The 20,185-nt window shown below is 55.3% G+C and overlaps 11 protein-coding genes across 11 annotated transcripts; 7 read left to right on the top strand and 4 right to left on the bottom strand.

The window, feature by feature from the left end:
* Positions 1-95: 95 nt before the first annotated feature.
* LST4 (Lst4p) lies at positions 96-2,171 on the bottom strand (the record flags this gene model as incomplete). The annotated part of the gene is made up of 1 exon (NM_210088.2): positions 96-2,171. The coding sequence occupies one exon, from the start codon at positions 2,169-2,171 to the stop codon at positions 96-98; it is 2,076 nt and encodes a 691-aa protein (NP_984734.2).
* A 276-nt stretch (positions 2,172-2,447) lies between these two features.
* On the top strand, positions 2,448-3,650 carry ZRT3 (Zn(2+) transporter ZRT3; the record flags this gene model as incomplete). The annotated part of the gene is made up of 1 exon (NM_210089.2): positions 2,448-3,650. The coding sequence occupies one exon, from the start codon at positions 2,448-2,450 to the stop codon at positions 3,648-3,650; it is 1,203 nt and encodes a 400-aa protein (NP_984735.2).
* A 150-nt stretch (positions 3,651-3,800) lies between these two features.
* On the bottom strand, positions 3,801-5,528 carry TPO5 (Tpo5p; the record flags this gene model as incomplete). The annotated part of the gene is made up of 1 exon (NM_210090.1): positions 3,801-5,528. The coding sequence occupies one exon, from the start codon at positions 5,526-5,528 to the stop codon at positions 3,801-3,803; it is 1,728 nt and encodes a 575-aa protein (NP_984736.1).
* A 596-nt stretch (positions 5,529-6,124) lies between these two features.
* SNU114 (U5 snRNP GTPase SNU114) lies at positions 6,125-8,947 on the top strand (the record flags this gene model as incomplete). The annotated part of the gene is made up of 1 exon (NM_210091.1): positions 6,125-8,947. The coding sequence occupies one exon, from the start codon at positions 6,125-6,127 to the stop codon at positions 8,945-8,947; it is 2,823 nt and encodes a 940-aa protein (NP_984737.1).
* A 187-nt stretch (positions 8,948-9,134) lies between these two features.
* Positions 9,135-10,322, top strand: EBP2 (Ebp2p; the record flags this gene model as incomplete). Its single annotated transcript, NM_210092.2, has 1 exon — positions 9,135-10,322. The coding sequence occupies one exon, from the start codon at positions 9,135-9,137 to the stop codon at positions 10,320-10,322; it is 1,188 nt and encodes a 395-aa protein (NP_984738.2).
* A 371-nt stretch (positions 10,323-10,693) lies between these two features.
* ERG20 (bifunctional (2E,6E)-farnesyl diphosphate synthase/dimethylallyltranstransferase) lies at positions 10,694-11,749 on the top strand (the record flags this gene model as incomplete). The annotated part of the gene is made up of 1 exon (NM_210093.1): positions 10,694-11,749. The coding sequence occupies one exon, from the start codon at positions 10,694-10,696 to the stop codon at positions 11,747-11,749; it is 1,056 nt and encodes a 351-aa protein (NP_984739.1).
* Positions 11,750-11,950: 201 nt separating this feature from the next.
* QCR8 (ubiquinol--cytochrome-c reductase subunit 8) lies at positions 11,951-12,235 on the top strand (the record flags this gene model as incomplete). The annotated part of the gene is made up of 1 exon (NM_210094.1): positions 11,951-12,235. The coding sequence occupies one exon, from the start codon at positions 11,951-11,953 to the stop codon at positions 12,233-12,235; it is 285 nt and encodes a 94-aa protein (NP_984740.1).
* Positions 12,236-12,430: 195 nt separating this feature from the next.
* NNK1 (protein kinase NNK1) lies at positions 12,431-14,752 on the top strand (the record flags this gene model as incomplete). Its single annotated transcript, NM_210095.2, has 1 exon — positions 12,431-14,752. The coding sequence occupies one exon, from the start codon at positions 12,431-12,433 to the stop codon at positions 14,750-14,752; it is 2,322 nt and encodes a 773-aa protein (NP_984741.1).
* A 436-nt stretch (positions 14,753-15,188) lies between these two features.
* MRPL38 (mitochondrial 54S ribosomal protein uL14m) lies at positions 15,189-15,605 on the top strand (the record flags this gene model as incomplete). Its single annotated transcript, NM_210096.1, has 1 exon — positions 15,189-15,605. One exon carries the CDS (start codon positions 15,189-15,191, stop codon positions 15,603-15,605), a length of 417 nt encoding a protein of 138 aa, NP_984742.1.
* A 169-nt stretch (positions 15,606-15,774) lies between these two features.
* Positions 15,775-17,826, bottom strand: KKQ8 (putative serine/threonine protein kinase KKQ8; the record flags this gene model as incomplete). The annotated part of the gene is made up of 1 exon (NM_210097.1): positions 15,775-17,826. The coding sequence occupies one exon, from the start codon at positions 17,824-17,826 to the stop codon at positions 15,775-15,777; it is 2,052 nt and encodes a 683-aa protein (NP_984743.1).
* A 441-nt stretch (positions 17,827-18,267) lies between these two features.
* On the bottom strand, positions 18,268-20,103 carry AGOS_AEL117C (LrgB family protein; the record flags this gene model as incomplete). The annotated part of the gene is made up of 1 exon (NM_210098.2): positions 18,268-20,103. One exon carries the CDS (start codon positions 20,101-20,103, stop codon positions 18,268-18,270), a length of 1,836 nt encoding a protein of 611 aa, NP_984744.2.
* Positions 20,104-20,185: the final 82 nt, after the last annotated feature.

The following is a 20,185-nucleotide window of genomic DNA, read 5'->3' on the forward strand; positions in this document are numbered from 1 at the left end:
ACGGGAATAGCCAAACTGGAGGATTCGATGGGGATGGATACGGAACTCAATTATAGTTGAGTACTATGTACAAATATACCCGTTACATTGCAGGCCTATTTCATTAATTCGTGAAAGGACGTGATGAATAGTTTAGTTTTATCCTCGGATTCCACAGGATCTTCCCATTTCTTCCAGGTGGCGGTTAAATGGTTATCTACAAAATGAATCTCTTCATGTAGCTTCTGGGACACATGACCTGGCTTTCCGTTGAGGAATATCTTTTTTGTACGCTGAACTATCGTTTTCGTACTTGGATCCTTTGTGATGGTGATTTCCTTGATTTCACGCGAGCGGAGGGAGATGAGCAGAGTACGAGAGTATTCGGCGTTATGAAGATCCTGCTTCATGCAATCCACAAGCCTGCGCTCTGTATTAGATGTAATCGGACAGGCCTGGACCTGAAAGGCCGGGTCCAGGGTGGGTAGGTACGAAGAATAGCGTGGTAGCAGTTCCTGCGAGGGGAATGAGAGCTCCTCGAGAATAGGCACCTCAAGGATTGCGCCGTACGACTCGGTAGCTGGGGACGTATGGAAGTCAACTTCCTGGACGTCGCCGCATATACTGACAAACCTCTCGTGTAGGAGCTTTTTATCGTGAACTCTATTACTATTTCTGGGCATGTTGACTTTTTGGATTCTGGACTTCGAGGGCGCGCCCGAAGGGGCCGTTCCGTACCCTAGCCAAGGGTATTCCTCATATTCGCTTATTGAAGGCGAGCCCTGCGACCACCGGTTGGTATTGGGCGTTGTGGAAGTGGTTACAGACGACGCATTGTTGCCAGATGCACATGTGCCAGCCTGCTGCTGCTGCAGCGAGGACGTGCTGTTGGTGTGGTGGTGCATGAATGTGTTGTCTGGAGATTCGTTGATGCGTGGTGAGTGGCCCAGTGGGATCGTCTTCTTGAACCAGGAGCCGTAGCTGCCGTACTGGGAGTTCAGTGACGAGGAAATGTACTGTAGCGAGTTGGTGCTGCGTAGTGAGGAGGGCAGGAAAACGTGCGCAAAGGACGTCTCGTCGGATGACTTGCTCAGCACGCTCGACCGGGAACGCTTCCGCGGGATCTCCCAGCCCTTGCTGGTGATGGTGCTGGAGTACTTCGGGTCCGCCGGCGCCTCCTTCAGCTCTACGTTGCGTGCGGCCAACCCGTCGTCCACGTAGTGCACCTGGCCTGAGTAGCGCGGGCGAAGAAAGGCCGACAGTATGAAGATGAGCTTGTTCGCCACCGTCACGTTGCCCGACATGACCACAATGCGCGAGCTGCGGTTGTGCAGCAGCTCCGCGGCAGCGTCGTGTCGGAGCTTGCCAAGCAGCGCAGGCAGGAACTTCAGCCGATGGCCGTCCTTCACCTCCAGCCAGTTGAACACCTCGCGGAACCACGCAGTCACAAAGTCCAGCGAGTCCGCGGGGTACAAAAACAGCCTGTGTGTCTCCAGCAACCCGTGCAGAGGCAGAATCAGGTGCCGGTAGAACTTGTGCAGCAACACGTCCACCTGCGCCGGCGCGCTGACCCGCAGGTCTTTTGGCAGCAGCGGCTCCGCCTCCAGCAGCGGCATCAGCACGTCCTGCACCTCGTCGAACCACGCGCTAACCTGCGACCAGCACTCGGTTACCACCGTCAGGAATTGCTCCGGAATGCAGCAGCACACCGCCAGCCGCCGCGCGTTCCCCGCGTACCCCGTGTAGAATATCCGCGTCACCACAATCACGCGCGCGCCCCGGCTCAGCTTCAGCTTGTCGCTCCGGCACCGGTCACTGAGCCGCACCGGCGACCCGAATATGTACTCCTTCAGTTCCGACAGCGGCATCTCCGCCCCCCCGCTCCCGACCGCGGCCCGCGTCCCCCCGCAGTCCAGTACCACCTGGTAGTTGTCCCGGCTCATCATCTGCCCCAGCTCCTGCGCCACCACCAGCCGGAACGTCCCGCTGCCGCGCCCCTCTCCGCCTCGCCCTTCCCCCTCTACCTTCCTGCACCCATAGAGCAGCGTCCGGAGCTCGTCTGGCATGTGCATCGACGACGGCGGCGGCGTAGCCTCGTGGTGAGGCTGAGGCCCCTTTCCGTCGTCTTTGCCGTTAGGGAAGGACCCCAGCAGGTCGATGAACGAGTTAGTGCGAAGTAGCCTGCCCAACATCCCTCTTTATAATACAACTCCGGGGCTTCTTGACTCCTGACTACTGTTTGTCCCCGCTGAGCTCTTGTTGTGCTTTACGGCCCAGCTGGTAGTGGTAACGTTCTTGTTTCAACAACGGGCACCTTTACAGTATATAGAAACAGTACAAATTGAGGAGGATGAACTGAGCGGCAGCTGCAAAGTGATTCAGAGTCTTTGAAACATCTACCAGTGAGAGTTCATGGATATAGACAGTGCAAACAACGAGTGAATAGATAGAACGGAAGCACAAGTGAGATGTACAATGTTGGAGGATTCGAAGTCGCGCGCTGGGCGGTGTTCACGACGCTCTCGGCAGCACTCTGCGTGATCGGGGGGATCATGGTGCCGGTGGTAGCGCGTTTGTGCTCGTCGCAGCGGGACGTGAACTCGCGGGTGTTGAACTATGGATTGTCGTTGAGCGCGGGGGCGATGATGTGCAGCAGCATGTACACGATGCTGCCGCGGGCCAAGGGCCGGGCGGTGACAGAGTTCCTCGGGTTCCTGGGCGGGGTGGGCGCGAGCTTCGTGGTGAACGAGCTGGTGCACCGGTACACGAGCCAGAGCCTGCTGCACTGCGCGCACGAGGGCGGGGAGGCAGGGCCGTCTACAGGGCAGGGCGAGGGGCTGGGGCCGTCGGAGGAGCGGGCGCTGGCGGTGCGGCAGTCGCTGCGGCAGTACGGGAGCACGACGTGCATCCCGCTGGCGCGGACGGCCACGGTGAACTCGCTGGCGCCGACGTGCGGGAGCGAACACAAGCAGACGGTGGTGTGTCTGGAGAGCAACATCGGGTACGACCTGGAGAACCTGGCGACGTACCGGGAGCAGTACCGGGCGGGGCTGCCGAGCAACGCGGGCGAGACAGCTTGCGCGGGTGAGGACGAAGAGCACGCGGCTGCGGAGCGGCACCTGCATGTGCTGGCGACGCCCTTCTCGAAGCTCCTGTCGATAGGGATCCAGACGTGTGTTGCGATCACGCTGCACAAGTTCCCGGAGGGCTTCATCATATTCTTCACCAACGGCGAGGACATGGAGGACAGCCGGCTCGGCCTGTCGGTGTTCCTGGGGCTCGCAGTGCATAACTTCATTGAGGGGTTCACGATGACGCTCCCGTTGTACACCGCGCTGGACACGAAGTGGCTCGCGGTGCTGCTCACGGCCGCGCTCTCTGTGGGCACGCAGCCGGTTGGCGCCCTCTTCGGGTATTTTGTGTTCAAGCATACGGACAAGCACGATGTGCAGCTCGACATGACGTTGCTGCTGAGCATCACGGCCGGCTTTCTATTCGTGCTGGCGCTACAGATGTTTCAGACTGCGGTTGCGTTCAGCGACACTCACCACCACCACGAGGATGACGACGGGAAATTGATAAAGAGCGAGCATAGCTCCGGGACCAGCTGCCTCAAGTGGTGCTGTCTCGGTGTGCTCCTAGTTCTTGGGAGCAATACCTTTGCTAGCTAGCGCGCATGTGCTGGGCCCTGGACACCCACCCTACTCGGCACGCCACATTATGTAGTATGAAGCTATAATGCAATAGAATCGTTATTAAGTATTGGTGCGTATTTATTACAAATGGACACGGCTACCGTCGTGCATGCATGCCCGAATTTCTTAACAGTGGCTGGGGCCCGCAGAGCCTTCTCCAACCACGGTCGTTAATGAATTCTGCGTGAGGAATGTGTCTTCTGCCTTGGACGGGGAGTCAAGCATGAGTGGTGACACCGTAGTGCCACGTGAGGTGAGCGGGATATTCTCATATATCTGCGGGATCTTGAAATGGTACCTTCCCCATAAGTTGTAGAGCGCGCCAATGCCTACCAAGAAGACGGCAAAGATGCAGCTCGTGTAGTTCATCGAGGAGAAGGTCACCGGGAGAGTTACCGGCATGCACATGCAGAACATAACCAATAGTAGCCATAGGAGAACCACGATGCTCACAGGCCAACCCAGCCGGCACCGTATCTTCACGGCAGCACCCTTCACACCACGTCTCCCGTTTAGCATTACGCAAATGACGGCTAGCCCGGAAGCTGAGCACAAACACATGACGGAGGCACCTATGAACGAATTGTACGCCGTACCCGATATTAACGGAAGAATGCCAAATAGATAGGAAGCACCCATGCTCAAGTAGACCGCATACTTCGGGACCTGAGACTGAGATCCGGGCGACACGTACGACCACAATTCATAATATGGTATAGCATGGTCTCTGCTGATGCTATACACTGCACGGGAGGAAGTGGTAATGGAGCCAATGCCAGAAAATAAGAGGTTTCCGAGAATGAGCATCACTTGCAAATAAGACACTATGTTCGAGCGCGTAGACTTGGTGAAGAGCAGCACTATTTCCATGACTCGCGAATCGCTCATCACCTCTTCCGGCGACGGCATCACCAGCAAGAGCGGCACTAAGTAGATGACACCGCAAACGGTCGAAACAAGCACCGCCTGGGACATGCCCTTGGGAATATCCTTCTCGGGCTCCTGCGTCTCGTCGGATAGCGCAGGCAACATGCTGAAGCCCTGCAACGTGAAATTGGACTGCTGTAGCCCGCCGACGAGAAAAGACAGCAGCATGCTTTCGTAGCCAGATAGCCGGTTGTCAAAGTTCGAGAAGGCTGACAGGAAGGGCCTGAACGAGCCCTTGTGAAACAGGATAAGTAAAACGTCGATGAACACCACCGCATAGAGAATCCAATATATGCACACCGTGTTGATGGGCTCAAGAAAGCTCGCAAACTTCGCATTTATCACCCCCGTTACCGTTATGGACAGAAAGTACACGGCAACCGTCCATATCGCGAGGTTCTCCTCCGACACCAGATCGCCCGATATCGCAATAAGCGAGATGATTAGCTGTGCGCCCGCGTACTGGATGCTCGCGTTCATGACCCAGTTCCCCAGCAAAATCAAGCAGCCCGTGTAGTACGCGGCCACCAACCGGTACCGCTCCGGCGCCAACAACGCAACGCTGCCGTGCAATTCAATCGGGTACTTCGACACCACCTCGCCAATCGCGAGCGCGGTTAGCCAGCTCATGAGCCCGCAGAGCGCAAACGCCCCGAGGATCGTCGGCGGGCCACCGTGCACAAGCCCAATTCCCAACGTCGTACTCATGCCGAGCACCGGGCTCATCAATCCAAACCCAAGCCCGATCACAGATCGCCTGCTCAACAGCGTCCGGTCGAGCTTCTGCTCGTACTGGAAGTGCTCCACCTCCACTGGCTCGTCGTCGCGGCCCAATATCCCGCCGAAGTTTGTCGATAGTCTGCTAGGAAGCGTGTGCATCCGCTCCTTGATCGCCTGCGGAAGCGCCGAATATCCTGCGGCTACCATTTTGTCACCGTTGTCTCCGCGAGACACCTGCCGTCCCTTCCACTGCTGTTAGCGCTGTCCTGTGAAACACAGATTCCTCTCACTTCGGAAAAGCACGGGTTCTCTTTCCACCGGTGCTTGGTTCAGACACCTCTGTCCCCTTTCTACGACTAGAAAGGCACTGCAAGCTTTGTCCGCGCCAGCTGGCTACTAATAGTTTCTTTATTACGAAAGGCAGCTTCGTGACCGATGAGCGGTCTGTCGCTCAAGCTACGTGTTTAAATAGACGTCGCCTCTAGAGCATAGCCTGCATTCTTCATGTCAGAGAGTGGTCTATGCGATGCAGAAGCATCTTCTTATAGTGCTGTGCAGTGTCGCTGAGACAGCGACACTGCACAACCGGTCCACGTGACCGGCGTCTGAGGACGCCAAGGTTCTGCCAGTAGAATGGGGCTCCTTGGCGGACCTGGACAGCGGGCTGGGACTGGCCCTGGCCGGTGCTCTTGTTTGCGAAAGCATGCATGTATAGATTTTGCAGAAAATTATGCCAAAATGCCTGGAAGCGATGTGCAGAAGTGCGGTAGCCACTGCAGCGTTAGTGCGAAAGCGGAAGCAGAATGGACGATGACCAGTACGATGAGTTTGGGAACCCGCTGCACGGGGATGCATACGAGAGCAGCGGTGATGAGACGGGCGAGACGGGCGCACAATTAGTGAGGCGTGAGAGCGCGGATGAGCACGGCGAGGCGGCGCGGGACCTTGTACTGCAGCGCGCGGAGGAATCGGTGTACGGGCCGGATGTGGAGCTTTTGGTGGAGCTTGAGGACCGTGAGGGCCTGGGCGTGCCGCTGGTGAAGGCGGAGAGCGAGCGGCGGCGAGTCGAGACCGCGGTGTTCACGCAGCGGGACAGGAATGTGCCGAGGGCACGGTACGATCGCGAGTACATGATGCAGCTGGCGTGCGCGCCGGAGCGGTGCCGGGCTGCGTGCGTGGTCGGGGCGCTACACAGCGGCAAAACCTCGCTGCTTGATCTGCTGGCGGTGCAGGCGCACGAGCGTCTTCCGTACATGTCCAAGGCGATGCGGCAGGGCTGGAAGCCGCTGAAGTACACGGACAGCCTGAAGATTGAGATCGAGCGCGGCGTGAGCATGAAGCTCAATGGGTTCACGTTTCTGGGAGCAGATGGGCGCGGGCAATCGCACGTGCTGACACTGATCGATACGCCGGGTCACGTGAACTTCATGGACGAGACAGCCGTCGCAATGCGGGCGTGCGACGTGTGCATTGTTGTCGTCGATGTGGTGGAGGGCCTCTCATCGGTAGTGGAATCGCTGATCAAGCGGGCGGAGCGGCTCGGCCTGCCGTTGATCTTTGTGCTGAACAAGATAGACAGGCTGCTGCTGGAGCTGAAGCTGCCAGTCAAGGACTGCTCGCTGAAGCTGCATGCTTTGGTCGACAAGATCAATGCGTACACTCAAGGGCGGTACTCGCCGGAGCGTGGCAACGTGCTGTTTGCATCTTCGAAACTCGGTTTTACTTTCACGCTGGAGGAGTTTGTAAAATACTACTACGCGCCGAAACTGCAAGCGGGGTCCTCTGAATTGGTGGAGCGGTTGTGGGGACGTGTTTATTTCCACAAGGGCCAGTTCTCGCTTCACCCGAACCCTGAGAACGAAGTCACGTTTGTGCAATTCGTTCTGAAACCGCTATACAAGATTATCACACACACCCTGTCCAAAGATCCGAGCGATATTGAGCGCTTGCTACACCAAGAACTAGGAATATCCCTCGGCGATATACCGCCGGATGTCGACCAAGTACCGCTGCTGAAGATGGTCATGGGGCGCGTATTTGGTGACGAAACGGGGTTGATCGATGCTATTGTCAAGCATGGCCAACCTTCGACCTACAAGTCTCAGAAGGAGCTTCCTGTGAATGCAGACGGTACTGTTGCACATGTTCTAAAGCTCATGGAATATGGCGGTGAACTCTGGTCCCTAGTGCGTATATACAGTGGCGAACTCCGTGCAAAAGATTTCGTGTCGGTGATAAATGAATCACAAGACGTATCTGCTATTGAAGAAGATGAAATAACTAAGGTACAGGTCGGGCAGGTTGCACTTCTAGGGGGGAGGTATATTTTGCCTGTGACGCATGCTTCTGCAGGACAGCTTGTGCTGGTGAAGGGTCTGGACGAATACTATACCAAGTCCGCCACGATTTTCACAGGGCCCGCTGTCTGCTTCCCGCTCATCGACTACTACAATGAGCCTGTCTTCAAAGTTGTCGTTCAGCCGCAAGTGCCGAGCGAGCTGCCGAAATTGCTCGACGGGCTCAATCTAGTTCATAAACTCTATCCTGGTGCTGTGATCAAGGTCGAAGAAACAGGAGAGCAAGTCATTTTCGGTTCGGGAGAACTCTACCTGGACACACTCCTGTACGATCTGCGACAGAACTGCGCCAAGATCGAGATCAAGGTTTCCATGCCCCTTGTGAAGTTTTCTGAAGGTTGTAGCGATACGTCCTTCGCAGCCATCCCGGTATCTTCGCCGGACGGTAAAATCAAGCTTGTCATAAGCGCAGAGCCTCTTCAACAAGAGCTCATTCGTGACCTGACAAGAGGTAAGCTGGTGAGCTCGGAACTCCAGGACATGAAGACGTTGGCCAGGAAACTAAGAAATGACTATGGATGGGATTCCTTGGCGGCCCGCAGCGTGCGGTCGTTCCACAACTGCAACGTCTTCCTGGATGACACGCTCCCGGACGAAGTCGACAAGGGTTTGGTGAACGCCGTCATGCGCCATATCCTCCAGGGCTTTAAATGGGCCCTACGGGAAGGCCCGCTTGCAGAAGAGCCCATATACGGGGTCCAGTTTAAGCTGCTAGACTTGCAGATCGAGGGCGACCATTCATCATCGTCTATCCAGCTCGTGGCACTCGTCCGCCGCGCCTGCTACATCGCGCTGCTGACCGCCGTGCCAGTCATTCTAGAGCCTATCTACGAGGTTGATATTGTTGTGCACGAGGTCCTGGCCTCCATCGTCAAAAACTTGTTCGCTAAACGCCGCAGCGCACGCATTTACAAGATCGAGGCAATTGTGGGCACGCCGCTCATAGAGGTTAAGGGACAGATGCCAGTAATTGAATCGGTGGGTTTCGAAACGGATCTCCGTCTCGCGACGAGTGGGGGCGCAATGTGCCAAATGCATTTCTGGAACAAAATTTGGCATAAGGTTCCGGGTGATGTCATGGACGAAGAAGCCGTCATACCAAAGCTCAAGCCAGCTCCGATGGATAGCTTAAGTCGAGATTTCGTCATGAAAACGCGCCGCCGCAAGGGGCTGTCTTCAGAAGGATACCAGAGCAACAATGGGCCCACACTAGAGAAGTACATAGAGCCGGAGTTATACGCCAAGCTAAGAGAGAGAGGCCTCGTGTGAACCCGCGCTGAGAGCGTAGTAGTACTCATCTATCCTGATATTACGTTGTAAATGATGTATATAGAACAAATCGTTTCTTTTTTGGACTCGAAAAATTTTAGCCTACGCGATGAGATGAGCTACATTAAACTGTATGGATTAAAGTTACCATTCCCAAACGTGTAGACCATTCCAAGCCTTTATCATCATGGCAAAGGGATTCAAGTTGAAGGAGCTACTCTCCCGTTATAAGGAAACAGTCAAGGGGGAACGGCCAAAGAAGAAGAACAACGTTAAGAAAGCGGACACACAGCAAAGTAATGAATCGGCGGGCCAAGCCAATGAGTCCCTAGAAGAATCTGGGTCTGCCAAGCAGCAGGACGTCGCGCCAGTAGACGCTAGCACAACTCCGCTTTCCCGGAAGGAGCGGAGGAAACAGAAGAAGCAGCAGAAGCAACAGCAGAAGCAACAGGAGGAACAGCAGGAGGAGGCGTCGGGTGACGAATCCGCCGAAGCAGCGCCTGCATCGCTGGACCTGGATAAACTGGCGCGCAGCGACTCAGAGTCGGAATCCGAGGACGAGTTCGCCGAGGCGCGCTCTGTGGAAGAGCACGAGGCGGAGGACGGATCTGAAGAGGACGTGCCGCTGTCAGATGTGGAGTTCGACTCGGACGCCGACGTCGTGCCTCACCAGAAGGTCACCATCAACAACACAAAGGCCATCTCTGACTCCCTAGCCCGTATCCAGCTGCCATGGCAGAAACATTCCTTCCAGGAGCACCAGACCGTCACCGCGGCCGCCAACGCCGACGCAGGCATCACTGACATCTACGACGACACGGAGCGCGAACTGGCATTTTACAAGCAATCTCTGGACGCCGTGGTGCAGGCGCGGGACGCGCTCACCGCGCTACGCGTGCCGTTCAAGCGTCCCCTGGACTACTTTGCAGAGATGGTCAAGACAGACGAGCACATGGACAAGCTGAAGTCCAAGCTGGTCAAGGAAGCAAGTGATAAAAAGGCCCGCGAGGAGGCCCGCAAGCAGCGCCAGCTCAAGAAGTTCGGCAAGCAGGTCCAGGTCGCCACGCTGCAGCAGCGCCAGAAGGAAAAGCGCGAGACCCTCGACAAGATCAAGTCGCTGCGCACCAAGCGCAAACACAACGACATTGACGACGATGCGTTTGCCGTCGGCGTCGAAGACGCCGCCGCAGAGAAGCCTCACAAGGCCGGCGCCAAGCGCCAGGCCAAGAACGCCAAGTACGGCCAGGGCGGCCTCAAGCGTTTCAAGCGCAAAAACGATGCCCAGTCCTCCGCCGAGATGACCGACTTCTCCACTCGCAAGATGAAGGGCAAGGCGCCTCGCCCGGGCAAAAGCAAGCGCTCTAGAAGACACTAATTTTCGCATCTGTATGTATATGTACCGACGCTGCAAACCGCGACAGATCTGTCACAAACATATCTGCGCCGCATTGCGCCGTAACTAGCTCTACGTCAGATATGGCTTGTCACTGCGCAGACTATGTGTTAGATAAGATAATGGCTACCACAAAGAGCTGGCAGTTCTCATAGTAATTTGTTACTTGTGGTCTGCGATGAGATTTTTTTTTTGATATATAAACGAATTGCATGGTTTAGCAACGATCGCAAAGTCAGCTCAAGTTCAGCTAGCTAGAATTCGACTTGGAGATAGTGGGTGTCAGTACGCTGTCAGAAGTATCCTACAAGCCTAGCCTTACATCGCGGCCACTCTAAGCGCATACATCAGAAATGACTAAGGAAGACAATAGGAAGAAGTTCGTGGACGAGTTCCCATCGTTGGTGTCACAGTTGACGCAGTCCTTGCGCGAGTACGGGATCCCCCAGGACGCTATCGACTGGTACGAGAAGTCGTTGAACTACAACACCCCAGGTGGTAAGTTGAACCGCGGCCTCTCTGTTGTGGACACGTACGTCATCCTAAAGAACTGCAAGTCGCCGCTCGACTTGCCGGTGGACGAATACAGGCGCGTAGCGCTCTTGGGGTGGTGCGTAGAGTTGTTGCAGGCGTACTTCTTGGTGGCCGACGACATGATGGACAAGTCGATCACCCGGCGTGGTCAGCCCTGCTGGTACCGTGTGGAGGAGGTGGGCGACATGGCCATCAACGATGCTTTCATGCTGGAAGCGGCCATCTACTGTTTGTTGAAGCGCAACTTCCGCGACCAGCCCTACTATGTGGACCTTCTCGAGTTGTTGCACGACGTCACGTTCCAGACGGAAGTCGGCCAGTTGTTGGACTTGATGACCGCGCCCGAGTTTATCGTGGACTTGAACAAGTTCTCGTTGCAGCGCCATTCCTACATCGTGATCTTCAAGACCGCCTACTACTCGTTCTACTTGCCCGTCGCCTTGGCCATGTACGCCGCCGGCGTCAACGACGAGCGCGACTTCGCCCAGGCCCGTGAGGTCTTGCTTCCACTCGGCGAGTACTTCCAGATCCAGGACGACTACTTGGACTGCTTCGGCAGGCCCGAGGACATCGGCAAGATCGGCACCGACATCCAGGACAACAAGTGCTCCTGGGTCATCAACGCGGCCTTGAAGCTTTGCTCCCCCGAGCAGCGCAAGATCTTAGACGAGAACTACGGCCGTAAGGACCCGGAGTGCGAGCAGCGCTGCAAGCAGATCTTCTACGACTTGAAGCTCCAGGAAGTTTACGAGCGCTACGAGGAGCAGGTTGCCGCCCGCTTGCGCGAGCGCATCGGCGAGATCGACGAATCACGTGGCTTCCGCCGCGAGGTGTTGTACTCCTTCTTGGACAAGGTGTACAGGAGAAAGAAGTAGCCGCCGTAGCGCCATACCCTCTCTCTGCTAGGCCTCTTCGCTAGCCGCTTGCGCTGGGCGTTGGCGCCGACTATATTGCGTACGTAATCCGAATTCCACGTCCCACTGCACGAACCAATCACAGGCCGCGATTTCGCCGCCAGCCAAGCTAAAGCGAGCGCTGCCCGCCGCACTCTTCTTCTTCCCACTCAGCGCGACAAGATGGGTGGTCCACACGGCAAGGCATACATGGGCTGGTGGGGGTCTATGGGCTCCCCCAAGCAGAAGTACATTACCTCGTACGCGGTCTCTCCGTACGCGCAGAAGCCGCTTGCGGGCATCTTCCACAACGCGGTGTTCAACACCTTCCGGCGCGTGCGCGCGCAGGCGCTGTACGTGATCATCCCGTTCGGGCTGTACTACGCCTGGTGGGCGAACTGCAGGGACTACAACGAGTTTCTGTACACCAAAGCCGGCCGCGAGGAGCTCGAGCGCGTCAACAACTAGTGTGTAGCGTATAGCAAATATAATGGATCACGTGCATATCACGTGCTAGTCACGTGGACACGGGCAGACCTTAAAGCCCGCTGCGCAGCGATAAAAGCTTCACGCCGGCGGGCCTGGCGTCCCCTGATTCCTCGCAGTTACAAAAAGCATATCACAAGCAGGCCGCAGCAGACGGAGTAGACCGGGGATGCTGCTATGTCGAACACGTACAATGTGAATCCGGGCTTGAAGAGGCGCGATGCTCCGACTCTGCTGCAGAGAAACTTCGCGGAGCGGGTTTCGGTGGACACGCTGATATCCGGAGAAGCAGGGCCGCCGGACGAAGGAGGGTCGGACGGAGGAGAGCACAACGACGAGGACGAGGATACCATATACTTCAAGCCAAAGAAGATATATCGCATGGAGCAGGAGTCTGGGTCGCGGCAGACGTTGGTGCGGGTGTACTCCGAGACTGAGCGGTCGAACTTCAACGAGGTGACGGGCAAGCGGATGTTTGACGACTGGAAGTACCGGCCACTATATTACCACGAAGAGGAGACGCGGCCTCGGTGCGAGGGGGTGGGGTCTGTGTCTGCGGGGTCTGTGCGGTGGGGCGACATGCAGGACGAGTACGTGCCAGACTTGGACTTTGCGGCGGCAGTGAAGGCTTGGCAGGCGGAGGAACTCAAGGAGGAGATGCCCATGACGCGCTACCAGCTGTGGTCCGAAGACGAGTCCGACTTCAATCTGGACAGTGCGTCTTCGTCGATGATCATTGAGTCGAGTCACGCACAGGTTTCGCCAATTCCGTTCCCGAGCTCGACCGGCAAATCTCCGGTGAGCGCGGCGCACTCGCTGCTGACTCTGAACAAGGCGCTAGGCAACCGTGTAGGGTCACGCGTGTTCTCACCGAGCAACCTAGAGTCCAAAGCCAAACACCGTTCCATGTATGAATGGGGCTCTCTTCTGTCGATAAGCTCAGCGACCTCCATAGGGGACAAGTTTACACAGGATGACATCAGGGCAATCACTAGGAAGATACCGGACGACTTCCTCTCTCTCCCGTATACGCAAAGGAAAAAGATATTGATGGATATAGCGCCGGACAAGGACTACAAAGCCATCATGTCTGTCTTCAAGAAATATAGTCTGGTAAGCAGCAGCAGCTTCACCCACCTGAGCAACCATGGTTCGCGCCGTTCTCGACACGGCTCCATGGCGTCGCAATATCTCAGCTCATTCACCCCCTCTTCTGCGTCTTTCAAGCCCGATGAGCGTGGTTCTATCGTACTTGGTCACCGCCTAGGGAAAATCATTGGATTTGGCGCATGGGGCATGATACGCGACTGCTATGACGTAAAGCAGAGTTTTGTGATTTCCCCGAGTGAGTCACAGCCTCCGGCTTCCCACGCCATGAAAATAGTTCGTTTTAAAAATAATCAGAAAGTAAAAGAGCATGCCCTGAGGGAGATAGCCATTTGGAAGAAGCTCCACCACCCTAATATATTAGAATTGATCAATTGGAAACAAGAGGAAGACTATGCGGCGTATTATTTGACTGAAAAAATCCAGGATGGAACCTTGTATGACCTAGTGAGCACCTGGGGTGAAAGTGACGGTAGCACCATCCCTTTGGACCAGAGGTGCAAGCTCACAATCGCACTAGCACTCCAGCTCATATCGGCATTAAAATACATGCACTCTAAGTACATAGTACATGCCGACGTAAAACTTGAAAACTGCCTCCTAGAGAAGACAGGATCACAATCTTGGAAACTATACTTATGCGACTTTGGCATGAGTTGCCAGTACGGCAAGCCGCGCAACGATAATGAGGAGCTCTACAGCCCTGACGAAGGCATGGATTTTTCTCCCGCTGAGAGAAAGGGTTTGAAGAACAAACGGCGGCCTTCGCTGTCCAAATCCTCTTCACAAGGGGTATTAAAGCCATTGACGAAGTTACAAAAGATAATCAGGAGCAAGCAACAAACCCACGATGACACGCCATTGGGTATTACTTCCTTTCCCAAGCAGTATGGGCCATCCCTAACCAGCACCACAATGTCCTCGTCGAGTGTATGGAAGCAAGCTTCCCCTGCTGGCAGCAGTAGCAAGCTCGACAAAACTGGCCGGTCCGGGACTTCCGAAGAGCATGACGCCGCAACAAAAGCTGTGGAACCGCACTCGCACATTGGCTCTTTGCCCTACGCTGCGCCAGAGCTCATTGACCCATGCCCTCCTCCATTGGGCCCGAGTGCCGACATTTGGGCATCCGGCGTCACCATGTATACAATGCTAACGGGCAAGTTGCCCTTCAAGCATGACTATGAGCCGAGGCTCAGGGCAATGATCTCCTCCGGCAAATACGATACTGAGCTGCTTCGGTCCGTTTGCAATATCAGTGAGAACGGTTTGGCACCCCAGGGTCCGGGTCCAGCGTTTGGCGGTTTGTACGCGGCTGTCTGCGGTTGTTTGACAAAGAGCATGGTGCATCGCTGGGAATTATCCGAAGTGGACAATACTTTACGAAACGAGTAACGACGTGCATTATTAGTACATCATCGCATATCAGTCTACGACTGCGAAGTGTTACCCAGAACGCTTACATTACATTAAAATCGGTGGATCAGTATTATCAGTAACAGAGTAATTTGCATCCATATAGTTATATATCGGAGGTTCGAGCCTAGTACTGGCATACAATATATAAGGCTTATAATAAATAATATCTGTCAACCGACATGTCGGTATTTGTTTCACCGTTGGAAACTTGGCACTGACCTCCTTCCTTTCGAAACTCGTTTAACATCCGCACATCTCGAAATACAGATAACTTTCCACGACTCAAAATTTTTCATTAGATTTTGGTATGTCACTTCTTCAACATGGTGTAACAGCTCGACTCCAAGTGGTTCCATCGCGCTCTGGTTACTGCAGGTATCACTAATAAGAGCGGCATTATACGCCTGCCAACATGATATATTTGAAGACTATCCTTAAGGTTATAGATAACTCCGGTGCACAGCTTGCAGAGTGCATCAAGGTATTGGGTAAAGGCTCCCCAAAGTCTGCAGGCAAAGTCGGTGACAAGATTGTATGTGTCGTTCAGAAGGCTAAGCCTATGAACCAGTCTATTACTGGTCAGTCCAACAATAACCGTGTGAAGAAGGGTGACATAGTAAGGGCGGTTATTGTGCGCACGAAGCAGAAGAATATGATGCGCCCGGACGGCTCTACTGTGTCCTTCGGTGACAATGCGTGTGTGCTGCTCCACAAAACTACGGGCGAGCCGCTCGGGACAAGAATCCAGCTGAATGACGGTGTTGTTAGTCGCGAGCTGGAAGCCAAGGGCTACAATAAGATCTGCTCTCTCGCAAGCAAGGTAGCATGAATAGATACGTGTGTTAAATGTCGATTAAACGCAGGATGTAAGGCGGTGTGCCTTTTTGCGTGCACGTTTGTGGCCCTGTATAACCTGTATATAGTAAGTTTGTGTCTCATTTTCTATCTTTTCATTAATTAACCTCGATAGCTTGCGGGCGAGGGCGAGCTCCGAAGTCTTAAATTGCGGCCCTGTAGTTGACACAACATTTGGTTCGCCTCATCCATGGGGTGTCCAAAAGCTTTGGAATAGTGATTCTCTTTTTCGGATCCCACTGGAAGATGTTGTATAGGCACATCTTTCTGCAGCGGTTAACCTCTTGGTTGACATGCCTCATATTTTCAAAAACGTAGTACTCGCCACGAGTAGTCATATCGTCGAGGAAAGCGCTGTATATCTGATCCTTTTCTTTAATGGCAATTTTCCATAAATAATGACCTAACACCATTGTGCAATAGATAATGCCACAACTCCAGCAATCGACCAGCCTAGTATCATACTCCCGTTTGGGGATGAACTCCTCAGGCGCCACATATGGTTCGGAGCCCACAGCACCGGTTTGGAAATGTACGCGTTTCTCCCACGCAGTTTGGAAGACAGAGCTAGACCCGAAGTCACATAATTTAAGGGTGCCATTCGGAGTGAACAATATATTTTCTGGCTTTAAATCACAGTGTGCAACCCCGTGATCGTGCATATACCTAACCCCATTTAGTAGCTGCTTCATGAAGCAGTCCGCCTCCAAAGGATGCAATCCGGAGCCGGTTTTCGAGGACCTTGTTAATAGGCTGAATAGGTCCCCAGACGGGCAAAACTCAAACACCTCTATGAAAACATCGTGCGCTTGCATAAGGTCCAAAACCTTCAATATATTCGGGTGCGAAGTCAGACGCTTAGTACCTCCCGCGCCGCCACTCAAGGAGTGTCCTATTACAAATTCTGACGTCAAGCGAGTGCTAAACTTTTCGTTCGGTTCATCTGCACGTGGCTTGATCTCTTTTATCGCATAGAAGAGTTTTCCATTTCGCTCGTACGTTTCTGTGGGATAGTGTGTCTCAGTTTGGTTATCCTGAGGCAGGCTTCTGCACGTTACCCACACAGTACCATAAGCACCTTGGCCGATCATTCCTATGCATTTTCCATACTTCTCTGCTAGAACTTGCTTACTTTTGGTAGCTTTGCAAGTAAACGGCTGTGGCGGAGACGAATGCTTGTCTGGACCTTGCATGCCGACGTGGATGGTCTCTGAAAGATTATTTATTAGTTTTAACTCCTCATTGCCAATCGCGGCGTGCTTGTTGACGATCTTGGGCATATCTTTTGGCTGGTTGGCCTCTGTGCGACCACCGTTCTCATCCGGCTGCGCCGCCTCGGAGAATATTTTGACCTCGCTAAGCGGCTCAACAAGCGTTTTCTCAAGAACAGTGCTGTAGTCCGGCAAAATCGAAAATGCATCGCTGAGCTCCTCGTCTTCCCCATTTTTGTGCGACTTGAACACCGCAGAGAACGAAAACAGCTTTGGCTTGTGACTCTCTGGGTCCTGTACTATTAGGGGAAGCACCTTCAAGCTATGCTGGTGGTTGCCGTTTTCATCCACCGTGAAGTGCTCCTGCTGGATGATGCACTTGTGCGCCTTCTTGCTCTCCTCTTCGCGGATAGACCCGATCGGCGCCGGCGTGGGCCCGCCGCGCTCCTTGTTCCTCCCGACGCTGGCGCTCCGCGACCGCTGCGAGGAGTGCTTCGCCCGCCCGTTCTGCGGGTAGATGAGCGACGGAGTCACCCGTTCCAGCTTCGTGTCTATCGACGGCGGCCCGCCCTCGCTCAACGCTATCGACTCCGCGGAGGCCCGCCCGGCCGCCCGTGCCGCCTCCTCCCCACCCGTCATCAGCACGTTCGGCGACGATTCGTGCTTGCCCCGCCCATAGAACTGAGCGCCCGCGCTTGCCACCATCGCGACACCCTCATCGCTCACCACCGACTCCGCGGACTTGTTGCGCTGCGTGAACTGCGCCTCAGACTTCGGCGATATCGAGGCCTTCTTCGTCCGCCCGCCCAGTAATCCATTTCCTCGCCCCCCCTGCGCCCCTGACATCTCAGACGAGTCCGATGTCGCTGCTGAGGAAGGCGGTGATCCCGGAGAGTTGAATTTAAACAACCCACGGAAGGACTTGGTGAGGGACCGCGACCTTTTCACAGAGTTCTCCCGAGAAAGCCTCACCTGCTGCGGCATGAGTTCACCCAACTTCGCCGACTCACTAACCCTGCTGCTACCGGTAATCTAGTGATGTCTATGTCCTTATTGGATTGGGCAATCAACACTACCGGCTACATCTCATCATTTGTAGATGGCAGTGTTGGTCTCCGAGCGGTCACAATATAAGTGGACAAATGCCTGCGTTTCTTTTTCATACTAACTGTGCCAGGATTTCGCTGGCACAGCTTTAATATTCAAAATTCTAATATAAATCAAGTCGCTGTGTAGCTGCAGCAGTGCTCTCGCATGCACTCGGTAGCAACTGGGAGTTTATCCTCGGTGGTAGCTACAGGCTGAGAAGCGCGTGCTCTTGCGGTGGAGCCCAACGCAGTAGTACTGAGTAAAGTAATTAAGATAAAATAAGCGTAGCGCCAGTGACGCAAGTAGTTAAAAGATGAAATTTGCTATAAGGAGTAGCTAGAGCGTAGCTAGATGATTCACCCAGGCCTGAACGGGGCCAATTGAGCTGAGTATGACCATGAAAGTCCCAAAGATGACAAAGGACAACGATGAAATTGCGGCTGCGCGACGATCGACGCCCAGGAGATATGCAGTTGCAATGGCCCCACAGTTGCAGCCAAGCGTAACGCCACGCGTTACGTAGTCGTCTGACCGAATGCGCAGGAGGTCAAGGTGAGGGCCGCCCGTGAGGGCGCCGACGACGCCGCTGACCACGGTGCAGACGGCCATGAGCGTCATAGAGCCGTGGAGGTTGTCGACGACAGGCGTGGCGAGTGCTAGCGTGATGCTGCGGCCGACAAAACCGAGGGAGCGGTCGGAGCGGATCCCGATGAGGTGTGCAATTAGGGGATAGAGTATGAGGGTGCCCGCAGAGAGGATAAGAATGGCCGGGATCATGCTTGCGAAGTGGCGGCGCAGGTCTGCGCGGTAGGTGAACATGGGCATGGAGAGGCCGACAATGGACACGTCCATGCAGGAGCCAAAGATGTCGCCCGCGCCGGGCCAGACGCGGGCCCCGAATGCAGCGGTGTCGAAGAGATGCAGGTACGTACGCCCGGTCTTGTAGTCGTGGAGCTCCGAGATGAAGAAGCTGACGCGGCGGTGCTTGATCAGCACAGAGATGAGCATGACCAGCCACGTCAGCGCGACGGAGCACAGCACGGGGTGCAGAAAGCGCTTGTACTTCGGGTTCTGCACGAGCGGTGCGTCAGCAATGAACATGAAGGCGCACACCGCGGTGAACAGGTGGTACGGCATGAGGTACCACGAGAAGTAGTAGCTGAACATGCTGGCGACAAAGCCCAGGCCGTAGAGAATGTGGTGCAGGTGCGCGCGCAGCAGCTGGACGCTGATCAGCCGGTCGAGCTGGTGCGAAACCTGCCGGGTGACGGCGCGCTCACAGAAGGCCGGCTTGTCCTCTGTCTCCAGGGCCGACGAGTCTCGGTAGGCCTTTTGAGACGGTGCGGGCTCATGCAGAGTCGCGGGGTTCATGCTGCTGGGCTCGCTGGTGAACTCCGACGAGTCCTGTTCCTGCTGTTTCTCCTGCGACTTCGCAGGACCTGTGTCGGAGGAGCTGCGTGTGAACAGGCCCTCGCTCATCCCCGGCGAGCTGCCCGTGTGCTCCTGTGTCGCGGACCGCGAGAGCAGCATGCCTGAGTGGCTCGCCAGGTTCATCAGCGGCACGTCCTGCAGCTCCGCGGGGCGGTACTCGGTGACGCTCGCCGTGTCCTCGGACCTGGCAGGCGAGTCCAGCACGCCCGTGGCGCTGGGCCGCGCAAAGCGCGAGCCCTCGGCCTCCCCGGTATCTAGCTCGTGCTGGCGTGTAAACAAGGACTTGCGGCTCTTGCCAAACAGGCGCTGACACCCCACGGTCACGTACGCTAGCACCGCGACGCCCACCAGGTACCCGACCACAAACGTCGCCATGATCAGCATGGCCTCCCGCGCGGAGATCCACTCGCTGAGCGGCAGCGTTACGAATGCAGGCGTGAAGAACAGGTTCATCCACCGCAGCGACCAGCTCAGGGGTACATCCACCACAGCCACATACCGCTCCGCCAGTGGCTGGCTGATGGCGGAAAAGGTGCACATCACCCCCAGGTTCACAATCATCACGGCCACGGAGGCCGGAAACTTCACTTTGATAACGTTTCGGATCAATCGGTCCACGCCGTATAGCAGCGCCATGAAGCAGATCACCCCGATTGGCACCAGCACATACTCGTGGAGCAGCGCGCGGCGGTGCCGCCGCAGAAAGTGACCCACCACCTGACGTTGCCGTTGCTTAAGCATATTGATCGATCTTGGGCCTTGTTTTCCGAGGGACCTGCGCAATCATGGCATCTGTCTCTTAAATACCGTTCCGCTGAGTCAC

This window comes from Eremothecium gossypii, chromosome V, assembly GCF_000091025.4.
Source record: "Eremothecium gossypii ATCC 10895 chromosome V, complete sequence".
Lineage (NCBI taxonomy): Eukaryota > Fungi > Ascomycota > Saccharomycetes > Saccharomycetales > Saccharomycetaceae > Eremothecium > Eremothecium gossypii.